Below are 12,420 nucleotides of genomic sequence, written 5' to 3' on the forward strand. Positions count from 1 at the left end.
AAAATAAGAGGAGAAGGAGGGGAAGCAGGGGAAGCATCGAAAGCAGCCATAAGCTGTGTTCGAAATCGTTCCCTATCACGGATATAGTGTACTATTTAGGGTGCTCGCCATTTTGTAGTGGTGTTCGAATTCTCAGTGGTTAATTTCATGCACTATATAGTGCACCTAAAATACCCAAAATTTGAGTGTACATACGATGTAGCCTACATGTTATTCCCGTATACCACAATGCAATGCGGTCGTGTTTTTCCGGAGGAGAAGAAGAGGCTGAATAACCACGAAAAAGAATACCTTTAATCAAAGTACATTTTGGGTACTTTGATTTGGTTTTGCACATAATATTGTTTGCAATTGAAAAAAAGATAATTATTTAATTTAATTTAACTTTTATAAATTTTAGTTTTAGTTTCAATTTCATGCATGTAAAGAGTTATAATAAAGAATTTCAAAATGCATGCGCGACTTGGTTAAATAAAAGTCTGTTGGTCCAGTCATATCATTTGTCATTTTAGTTTTCTTAAAATCTCGTCTCGTTCTCGTGAACCCAATATCGTGTCTTGTCTCGTCTCGTGAGCAGAGTGTATCTTAACACCCCTAGAAGCCAGTGTTCCACCATGGTCTCTCTCTCTCTCTCTCTCTCTCTCTCTCTCTCTCTCGGCTAGACCCTGTACTTCTATAAATAGAGCATCACCCTGGGGTGCACCAACACCGCTCCACAAGCCAAGCGAGTCTGTGGTGTTTAGACATTCCAGCTCTCCCTTATCTATTCCCCTATCCATCCATCTGTCCCCCCTTTATCCAGCGGCACATCCATCTGTCCATCCATCCTCCCATGGATCTATCGGCCCATACATCATCGTCCCTTTATCTAGCAATATATCCATCCATCTACTGATCCCTCTCTCTTCATCTAGCTAGAGATCTATCCATCTCTCTTCATCTAGCTAGAGATCCATCCATCTCTCTTCATCTAGCTAGAGATCCATCCATCTCTCTTCATCTAGCTAGAGATCCATCCATCTCTCTTCATCTAGCTAGAGATCCATCCATCTCTCTTCATCTAGCTAGAGATCCATCCATCTCTCTTCATCTAGCTAGAGATCCATCCATCTCTCTTAATCTAGCTAGAGATCCATCCATCTCTCTCCATCTAGCTAGAGATCTATCCATCTCTCTTCATCTAGCTAGAGATCCATCCATCTCTCTCCATCTAGCTAGAGATCCATCCATCTCTCTCCATCTAGCTAGAGATCTATCCATCTCTCTTCATCTAGCTAGAGATCCATCCATCTCTCTCCATCTAGCTAGAGATCCATCCATCTCTCTCCATCTAGCTAGAGATCTATCCATCTCTCTTCATCTAGCTAGAGATCCATCCATCTCTCTCCATCTAGCTAGAGATCCATCCATCTCTCTCCATCTAGCTAGAGATCCATCCATCTCTCTCCATCTAGCTAGAGATCCATCCATCTCTCTCCATCTAGCTAGAGATCTATCCATCTCTCTTCATCTAGCTAGAGATCCATCCATCTCTCTCCATCTAGCTAGAGATCTATTCATCTCTCTTCATCTAGCTAAAGATCCATCCGTCTGCCCATCCATCTCATTATATAGCTTTCCATGATTCATCCATCGATACATAATGAATAAATACACTCACTCAACAGAACTGTATACAAAAAGAGCAATGAACTACTTTTTAATCATATATTCATATTGTTTTGAGGTGTCACATGCGTAGGAGGTATGACATACAACATGACATCCCCCCCTCCAAACGCACACAAACACACACAAAGGCACAAAAAATAAAAGGTGGAAGACTCCAAAAATAACCACGATGTATGCATCATTTACAGAGACACATCAGTGCGCCGTGTGAACCTTCCTGTCCCCAAAGATCCATCCTCACACACCTTTCTGACATGTGAGTCCCTGTTGGTCCCTCCTTCATGCCCTGCCAACAGCTTTGATATCCAGTACGAGCAGCCCTGGCTTATGCCACCAATATCTTCACGCGTGTGCACACGTGTGCACCAGCACACGCGTGAGCGTTGAGTGTGTGTTGATGTAGTATAGCTATCGCCCAGCAGAAAGACAATGCAGTGCACAATGACAGTTGTTAAATACATTGCGCCTATCGTAACTGGTACACACACGACTAACTACACTACCACACTCAGATACACACAACCTGTTGGCGTCCAGCCGAAAGAGAGCACTCCTCCTGGCATGTTATTTATGGTTGTGCAGTTTTATAGGGGACGTGGAGGAAAAAACCCTGCAATCTTGTGACCGGGATAACGTGACCCCTATAAATGAGACTCAAAGGTAGTACTGTGTCTCAGTCGCGTGAGCCCAGATGCTGCTGGGAGTTTGGGAGTGTTCAATGTATAAATCAAAGACAGGGAGAAAAATTGTTGTGGAGATGAGAGCAAAATAAAGCAGTTTGAGAGATATTTTGAGTTGTGCTCAAAAATACCTTTGATGGTATTGATGTACTAGTGTGAGTAACTCAGACTGCACGGTACAGAGAGATTTATCTGCTACGGAGGATAATCCTTTGTTCCGTTGTTTGGGGTTCGCTGAGACGGGGGTTTGTTTGGGTCTGATCTTCAGGGAATCAAGAGGAATTGATTCTACCGGAGTTACTTCAAAACATAAGGACCCAGCTCCTTCATTATCCATGTTAACACAAGATAAAAAGGGAAGACATTTCCAGACTATACGCCCGCATTATCAAGGCGGCCATGCTACCTGTATCCAACGCTACTTTCACATTTATTCGAGATTAACCGAATTCTGCATTGACTTTCCTCAGACGACATTGGTTTCGCTTTACGTCCAAACCAAACAGAAATGGAAAGAGTGAAGAGAAGGCCATGGCTGTGTTCAGCCATGGCCACTCAGTGCCGCTGCTCAGCTAAGGCTAGATTGAAATTCATAGTGCAACAAAACCGTGAAAAATCCGGACGGTCCCATCAGGTTAGATTGGTACAAGCCCTAACAAGACCAGAGCTGTGTTTATCCATCTATCGACAATAATTCTCATTCTGAGCATTGATGCAGTGTTAAGCTTGTTAAAAAGCTGACATGCATCTGCTGCAAACCTGCCATAGTGCACTTGAGCAACAACTATAACGCTCAAGCCCTACTCATCCATTGGCTGTAATAGGGAGGTGTGTCAACAGCACCGATAGCGTACTTCATTCTCCACTCAGTGTAGTGGGAAAAGCACCTTGGGGCAGAACGTACATGAAAGCCGCCACAGCCTTCTTGATGTTCCCACCTGTTGTTAGATGTGGGACTCCGTAGCAGCAACGATGGAGATGGAGAGGCATTAGTCATGACGAATGCTGCATATATATATAGATATATATACACATACATATATATATATTATACACACACACACAGAGAGAGAGAGAGAGAGAGAGAGAGAGAGAGAGAGAGAGAGAGAGAGAGAGAGAGAGAGAGAGAGAGAGAGAGAGAGAGAGAGAGAGAGAGAGAGAGAGAGAGAGAGAGAGAGAGAGAGAGAGAGAGAGAGAGAGAGAGAGAGAGAGAGAGAGACACACACACACACACACAGTAGGTTCCAATTAGGCTCTCGACAGCAGAGGAGACACAGTGATGTGATTCACCTGAAAAGCCTTTTTAGACGGCTGTTAATCAGTTGGTGTCCCGATGCTGTTCCCGGGTTCCCTGGGAGGGATGCGCTCATCATACCGATGACTAAAGGTCACCATGGGGTCACTTTAAAGGCAGCCGCAGATGGACTCGAATGCTCATTTCATCTTGATCTCTAATTAACCCTTAAATGCATGCGTGTCTTACTTGATTTACACACACACACACACACACACACACACACACACACACACACACACACACACACACACTTACTTACACATGTTTGCTTGTTTGGTACACACACATTATGCATCCACCAATACACAAGCAGTAGGAAAAAGATTAGCATGTGTTATGTATGTGCGTTTGTATTCAAATGCATGTGTGTGTGTGTCTGTTCGGATCAGACGTTTGTATATACATACGACCTTGTTTACTACTATATGAATTACCTTGTGTGTGGCGTTATTATTGCGTGGTTGTTTGCAGTGGCCTCACACAATCAAACATGGTGTTAAGTCTGACAGAGAAGCTGGAGTCTATATATGCATATATGCATGCAACAGTAAAGTGTGTGTGTGTGTGTGTGTGTGTGTGTGTGTGTGTGTGTGTGTGTGTGTGTGTGTGTGTGTGTGTGTGTGTGTGTGTGTGTGTGTGTGTGAGTGAGTGAGTGAGTGAGTGAGTGAGTGAGTGAGTGAGTGAGTGAGTGAGTGTGTAGCTTGTTAAGTTTGTAGCATGGGGTCCATCATCCTGGTTAGTGTTCTATGGGTGCCAAATATGCAGGTTATTGTTATTGTGATACGATAATGCGGTATTTCATAAAATATGTTTCTTCTGAGCTCAGACAATATAGACATGCTCCTCAACAAGGAAGGTAATGTACAATGGTAATGTACAATACAACAACTAGGCAACTCTATTGTTACGAGCGTGAATTCAGAGCATTTGTTACCAGATTATGTTAGCGCCCAATATTCTCCGTCTGAGTGGGTGAAATGGCAGGAATGGAACATCATTAGGCATAACTGAGGCATGACAACAGGAAGTAGCATTAGAGGTGGGAGGAACAAGGCACCCGCAGCACTGAAGTCTTAGGCGCCTCACATGGAAGAGATGATGGGATTTGTTTCTCCATGCGTTTCCCCGCACGTGATTATTTATTGTTGTTGTTGTTGTTGTTGTCAGTGGACCTCGCATGGCATGATGTCATCGCTTCTGGACGAGCTCTCCGCGGGGATCAGTGGCGGTAGAACTCATGCAGACTGTGAATGTGTACATTGTATCACTCCCTGGTAATGACAGCCAGTGCCTCATTCATTCATGCAGCAAAATGTCATTTTAAACAAGAAACACACTCCAGCAAAGCAATGTTGACTCTTAACCGAAACCAAAACCGAAACAGTAAACCTTAAGGCTCATTTGCTTTCAGCATGTCAGGAGCTGTTTTCCACCAGGCCGCCTGTATTTAAAGACCGAGGACGGAAGCAGGGCCATATGTTGGAATGGATTCGCCGGTGGGTGAGTGCCAGACCCACACTTGGCGCCATGCTGCTCCAATGTGTGTGTTACCGTCCTACACTTGTGTCTGCTCTCTGAAGGGGTTAACGCCGGAGCAGATAATTCACTCGTCCTTTGCTTGATTTCACAGCATCTTCTCCTTTCTCTCAGTGATCCTGAGCTCTGTATAGACCATCATCCCCTGGCTAATGGCGGCACAGCTACGACCCCGACGATTGAGTCACCGTTTCACCGCTCCGAGGTGGCGAGCGAGCAGAGAGTGGCAAACTTCGCGCCTTGAGTGTTGAGCCACATCAAGGTATAAGCGGCAATGTCATCATCTCTACAAAGAGGCCGGCCATTACCGGCTACCCACGGGCGACCGTGAGATGCCTGCAGATAAAAGGAAAGGAGAGCCACGGACTCGAGGCGGAGGGATGAAGCACTCTTATCGTCCCCCAACTTTGATCTTCAAGCGCTCTCAAACTTGGGGAAAAAAGAAAGCTCTTCAGAGTGTCTCATTGAAAGAGAGTGAGTCACTAAGACACTGCAGAGGGTATTGCCTGTCGGAGTTCAGATGAAGAAACTCAAAAGGATTACCAAAGATTAAAAACTTGCCACACAGGAGGAGTCCTTGAAAGGATAGCGAGATTCAATTTGGTTCTACTAAGGCTAGATATGATCCTTTTGGACTCATTTGACCAACGGAGGGCTTTTAAAACTCATTACCAGGCTCAAAACACTCAGCAATTTATAGTCTATGCACAAACCAAAATAATCGAGAAAGCAATACAGATATCCCCATGTGCTACATGTAAACCAATCACTTCATTTCTACAGGAATGCCTTAAATACCAGCACACGGTATATGTGCAGACGGATCCGGTAATACTGCAAACACGACTCTGCACTCAGCTTGAGTAGCTGTGTGACCCGTGGGGGGGGGGGGGGGGGGGGGGGACCGGGCAGAGCTACTACAGGACGTGGATTTCCCTGCCATGCACTTGAGTGGGGGGAGCGTTAGGGGGTGAGGGCTTCACACCCTGAACCAACGGGAGGCCGTACCATCTGGCTAGCGTGTACAGCCACAGTGAGCACCACAGCATGACCTTACAAATGAGCTCTAAATATCCTAATGGCCGCCCGCCTTGCGTACATTCACCCCGTAGGTGGCGCCGCTGTGAGGGAGAGCATCAGGGGCAGATGATCAGGACATATTCCTCGTAAAGTATTCGCACGTATATGTTTGGAAATGTCTGTATTTCATCATGCACACGTTTCGCTACGTGACGATCTTCCTGTGTATCCCACGCGGCGGTAACTTAATCATCTCTCTTTCCTTGCGCATGTGTTCTCTGCAGCGCCTGTTTCCACAGAGAGGCTTTTCGTTAGTCATCTTTTCCCTCCGTGAAACACAATGAGACCATCAGACACAATCACATTCTTTCCCGGGGGCCAGCTGGGTTCCGGCTACCTTCCTCCGCAACCCCCTTAAAAAGGAGCGAGGGGCCTTGAACTCATACCTGCAGTAATGAAACGCATCCCTCCAGGTTGTAAATAATGCCCTCCGGAAGGATGGATGGCAATATTCTGGGCGCAAATCTAGATGTCTTGGACCCCTCATTAGTAGTGCCAAGTAAAAGAGAGATGGATGGATGTGCTACACTGGTGAAAGGAAGAATGAATGAACTGGTGAATGAATGGTATATGTCATTCGCATAAACCTCCCGCTGTCTCCGAAAAATGTCTGGGCACAAATCTAGATGTCTTGGCCCTCATTAGTAGTTCAAATAAAAAGGATGGATGGATGGAGGTGGATAAATAAATGAACAAACAGGTGAACGAATGGTACACGTTGTTCACTTCCTCTGAGATCTACCCTCCTCCCTCCCCCCCTGCCATCCCTACAAAGTTCCCATCCTTCAGGAGGAGAGACGCCTTCCCCTCTAATCCGTTTCATCCTCCTGTAAGCTTCCCCTATTATATCTCCCGCAACACCTAGGGAGAGGAGAAGAATGCCTGGATATACTTCATCCGATCCCCTTTTCCTCCTTTCCATCTTCGACAGAGGAAGGGTCATGTGCCGGTGCTTGCTACAGGAGAGACAGCCAGGATTCTGACACTTCCCACACACTCACAAACTACCACAGCTGTTATTCAGCGCTTTAATGATGCCATCTATCGTTAAAAACTAAATCGCCGGTGTAAAATAACAACATACCTTGTGGCTTTATAAGAGAGTGGAAGTGAAAGGGTTACTTTTACATGCCGAAAGCAAGTCTTTAGTCCGGAAGATGGAGAGTGAGGCAACACTGATGTGAAGTCTATGACAATCTATAGGAGTCCACGATCGATGTTGCTGTAATGAATAGCCAGTACTTCTTAGCTTGACCTTGTTCAATTATCTGCTCGCTGTCATCACCATCAGAGTGGAAGGATATGGAAAGGAGACAGAGGCCCGATGTGGCCTGGTTAGAAAAATGCAGATTTATTTACATTGATTGTTGTTGCTATTTTTGTTGTGCCATGTTGCTGAGAACCAATTGCTATGACAGCAAACCAATGGAAACCGATGCTAATCTACCATATAGCGTGACACAACGGTACATAGCTTTAACATAACCCCACTATGAACACACACAGGCACATCCCTCCCATTATAGACACACACAGACACGCACACACACACACCATTATGAACACGTACACACATACACACAAAACCCATTATGAACACACACACACAAATACTCACCGACCATCATGAACACATAGACACAAACACCCATCATTATGAACACACACGACACAAATACAGCAACACCATTATGAACACACGCCCACCATAATGAACACACAGACAGACACACACACATTATGAACACAAAAATCACACGCCCACCCTAATGAACACACACACACACACGCGCACACCCACCATTATTTCCTGCTCATGTAAAACGAACATGCCTTTCTCACTTCAATAATGTGTCTCCATACACACACACACACACAAAAGAACGTTGTATCCATCCCCTCAATCAATTATTCAGAGGGAAAAAAATCAACTCTCTTCCAGGCGAAGAATTATCACTGCAGTCAGGTCTAAATACACCAGCAGGGCTGCAATGGGCGCGGAGGTGGCTATAAATAGAGCCCCACGATAAATGATCAGCGGCCCGATAACACTGCAGGGTCGCTCCGAGGGGCTTGCTGGCTTTCTGTCTCAAGAAGCTTGGGTTGGGAAGAACCGCTGGTTATTACAATCGACACCTCCATTATCTTCCTTTGAAACTCCCGTTTGCTATCGCGGGGAAACTCTTTCCATTACTTCAAGTCGTCCCGTATCCTACGCACAGACCGGCTGGGAGTGGGAATGTATGTGTGTGTGTGTGTGTGTGTGTGTGTGTGTGTGTGTGTGTGTGTGTGTGTGTGTGTGTGTGTGTGTGTGTGTGTGTGTGTGTGTGTGTGTGTGTGTGCGTGCGTGCGCGCGCGTGCGTGCGTGCGTGCGTGCGTGTGTGTGTGGGGGGGGGGCATACCGACTGGCTTGCTGGTTCTTACATGGTGACTGGGTGTGCAGAACAGTCACGTTACAGGAGAACAAGAAGCTGTGCACACATGGCCGTGGAGCCGTAGCTTTATGGAGGATAGACAACAATGGGAAAACAACGGGACATAATAATCACGACCGTTGCTTTACGACTGAAGCCTGTCCAGGCTCCTTTCGGTTATTGGCTTCAAGTTTGTCGTTCGTGGGAATGAGTTACATATGTTTTGGAGAGGGAGAGTTCACTCACCCGATAACTCCTGGAATTTAGGAACACCTACTTTAGGCTCACATCTGGATCAACCATTAACACATTATATTAATGTCAGGGCAAGAAGCGGGAGGGAGATATGACGGATCTAGGATCAGACTCTTGGTCCACATTGCAGCTCCTGAGGACTGAGAGAGACCGTGGCCCGTCTCTCCATCACAGATCACACTGGTTACTCACCTTACATAGCTGAAAGTTTTCCGAGACCAGCGTCTCCTGGACATCAATCTCCCTGGGAGTAGACGCAGTGGGGGTCCCAGCCGCACTGCTGTAGGAAGGGGAGCCCAGAGTGCCTCCGGGGGACGACGTGGTCAGGCCGTCTAGGACCTTACGGAACTTCTTCATGGTCTCCGCGTGTTACGACCAACACTAGCCTCAAATGTGTGTGGTGTGTGTTCTGCGGTCGTTTGATTACCGTTTGTGATCGGTAATCCCCGCCCCCTCCACACTCACACACCGATTATCGAAGACTAGCCAACTCGTTGTCGGCAAGGTGGGCTGCACGGGGGTCGAAGGGTTCCTGTAGTGCAGCTTCGAGAAGTCTCTCCGTCGCTTGCTTAAGTCAAATGTGAAAAGTCATAAAGGGTCTTCATCTTTCTCTTGGGCTCGTTGTTAATAAACAAAAAGTAGGCAAAGGAATCGCGATCTACTCGGACGACCAGCCTCGAACTATCAACCAGCAGACTGAAGCAGTAGGCTACACTGAATTAACGAGCCGATCACAACATGCACCGCTGCTCCGTGGAACCGCTCAACTTCATTGCTCTGGTGCGCCTCTGGATCCACCCCACCTCACGCACGCACACCCGCCGGAAACCTCTGCGGGTCCACCACACTCACAGCCCACAAAGAGTCGTTTTTTAACGAAACCAAACAGTAGAGTTAGCCCGTCCTACGTCCGGAACTTGGAACAAATCCTACAGGCAGCGGAGAAGCGATGAAGTGATGAGCCGCCGCAGCCGGACAGAGACGCGGAGGAGGAGACGAGGAGGTGGCGGGGAAGGACTCTGACCAGACGATGCAGGGGGACGCGGTGTGACTCCACTGAGTCGGGATCACCCATCGATGCGCACAGCGACACCACTGGCACTGGAACTCAACCAAAAGGTGTCCTTAGTAAAAGGGGATGTGGCATCTGAAAGTAGGCGCAAGTCCTCCTCTCTCTATCTCCCTCTCTCTTTCTCTCTCTGTGCCGCTTCGCTGCAGTGGAGAGCGACTGGCGCGGCGCGTGGTGCTGAGACGCTCCCGCCTCGTCTCTCCCCCGCCCTTCCTCGACGGTGATTGGCTGAGGGCTATACATGAAAGAATACTGAATGAAGCATATGAATTAAACCAACAAAAAAAAAACATCAACAACAGTGAGGGCTACAGTGACTCCGCTCTGCTGCTGGAGGTTTCTGGCTTTCCACATCAAGAATCACTCAATGCCAAAACGAAGAGTGACACTCTAATATGCTTTTCAGTTTTATGTGGCCTTAATATAAACTAAAATGTGAACCGTGTCCATCGCTTTTAATAATAAGCATTGTTTGTGTCGATGGACGGGATAGAATGCAGAACATTCACACGTGCAAATAAAAATAGCGCGCTTCGAAGAAGCCCGCCTATTGTACAGCGAGGCAGCGGACTTGCATAAGCGCTTACATCACCGGCTCCTCTGGCCCTGGGCGGCTCTCCGTCAGGAGGCGGCGTGCATGCCTGGCTAGTCTCCACCAGGGAATGGTTTTTTTCACTCCCGCTCTTAAAAGGATGACAATGACAATATTTACATCCATTCAGTTCTGCAAGGCTACCGCTCCCACGTGAACCTGTTGGACGTGTGTACGCATGGAAGTCATTCCTCAGGCCATTGACGTTCAAGGCCCTTGCATTTTCTTTGTGGCCCGATTCTTCTTAAGTGAAAGTGGGCGGAGTCCCTTAGAAATTAATAAAAAAATAGAAAAAGAAAAGGCCCGTTGAGGCAGTTTGGCCTAAAATGTATTAAATTGAACATATCTTTCCGCGTATCTAAGTTCCCTGCTGAGAGCCTTTGATTTGATTCTCAAATCCCATTTCAATACTCTATGCTGTTTTGTTCATACTCAAGACTGCAGTGAGAAGCCTTTCGTTTAAACGGATCAATGAAGGAGGGCCGTATGCCCTACATGTGCTTTGGTTGTGTAAGGGTGTGTTACATACAGGAAGTGATGTCATACAAATACACCCACCTGTATTGACATATTTGTGTTTGGACGGTCTGATGTTGGTGCTGAAGTCAATCCTCGACACACTGACAGAACACAACTCCACAACATCAGTCATCTGTACCTCTCTCAACACAAACACTCCTCTTCTTACCAAACCATTCATAAAGACAAAGTCTTTGAAACACATTGCTAATTAGACAGTAGAAATAATTTATATTGCAGGTTATTGGTTGTTATAACTTCTACACGGCAATTACCCTTCCATCTTTTGGAAAGGTTGCCCACCGCAACAACAAAGGTGAATCCAGAAGATTACAATATCTCTGCTTTGACTTGGCGCTGTGGTCTGGCTTTTTCACCCCACCCACCCTGTAAATCTCCACGTTTACACACACACGCAGGTCCCTTGTGTGACCGGCGTTGTGCACGAGTGCCTGATTTCCCTTCGTGAAGCTCCCCTACGTGGGTGGAGATAGATTTCTCCAGGAGTGGGTATAAGGTGGAACAAAACACTCTAGTTAAAAGGCACTGGGGACCAACCAATCAGAGAGAAGCCACCCAGATATAAAGTGCGGGATTGGCGGCTCATAGGCCGTGTCACTCCAACTGCCCTCTGACCCCTCCTCAGGGGGTCTTCCTCCATCCGACGTTATGGCCTGTCCGTCCCGCGGTTTACCACCACGATGTCCCTATTTCACCAGCGGTCGTATAGTGCTGATGCAAGGAGATGGAGATTGCATGACTGGTGTGTGTGTGTGTTTGGGTGTGCATGAGTGTGTGTGTACGAGCGTCTGTGCGTGTGTTTGGGTGTGCATGACCATGTGTGTGTTTTTGGGTGTGCATGACTGTGTGTGTGCATGACCGTGTGTGTGTGTGTGTGTGTGTGTGTGTGTGTTTGACTGTGTGTGTGTGTGTTTGGGTGTGCATGACCGCGTGAATGGCCTTGTGTGTGTTTGGGTGTGCATGACCGTATGCTAGTGTGTGTCTGCGTGTGTGTCATGAGTGTGTGTGTTTGCGTGTGCAAGTGTGTGCATGCGTTCTGTCAGGCATCCTATTTCATATGTTATTTAAAGAAACCTGCACTGTGTTCTAAAAGGATATGATAATTATGCTGCAGTGAATATTAAATACCGGAATACTCCAGGCTACAGAGTAGAAGAGACCAATAGCTGGCTTCATAAAAAAATGAAACAATGCCAAAGGTTATTTTTTTTAAGCATGTTTAACGAACATGCAGGCTACCGTTCTGTGCATCAGAAGTGGTCGCTGCTGAAATCCTGAATATAATT

At 46.7% G+C, this 12,420-nt stretch overlaps 1 protein-coding gene across 12 annotated transcripts in view; it reads right to left on the reverse strand.

Annotated features, from left to right (window-relative positions):
* Nucleotides 1-10,176, reverse strand: part of stxbp5l (syntaxin binding protein 5L) — a 123,126-nt gene extending 112,950 nt beyond the window's left edge. For all 12 annotated transcript variants that reach the window (XM_030343357.1, XM_030343352.1, XM_030343355.1 and 9 more), the window contains exon 1: nucleotides 9,126-10,176. In XM_030343357.1, coding sequence (XP_030199217.1) covers nucleotides 9,126-9,290 — 165 coding nt within the window. In that variant the 5' untranslated portion in view covers nucleotides 9,291-10,176. The remainder of the gene's footprint in view (nucleotides 1-9,125) is intronic.
* Between the last annotated feature and the right edge of the window lie 2,244 nt (nucleotides 10,177-12,420).

This window comes from Gadus morhua, chromosome 20 (genome assembly GCF_902167405.1).
Source record: "Gadus morhua chromosome 20, gadMor3.0, whole genome shotgun sequence".
NCBI classification, from domain to species: domain Eukaryota; kingdom Metazoa; phylum Chordata; class Actinopteri; order Gadiformes; family Gadidae; genus Gadus; species Gadus morhua.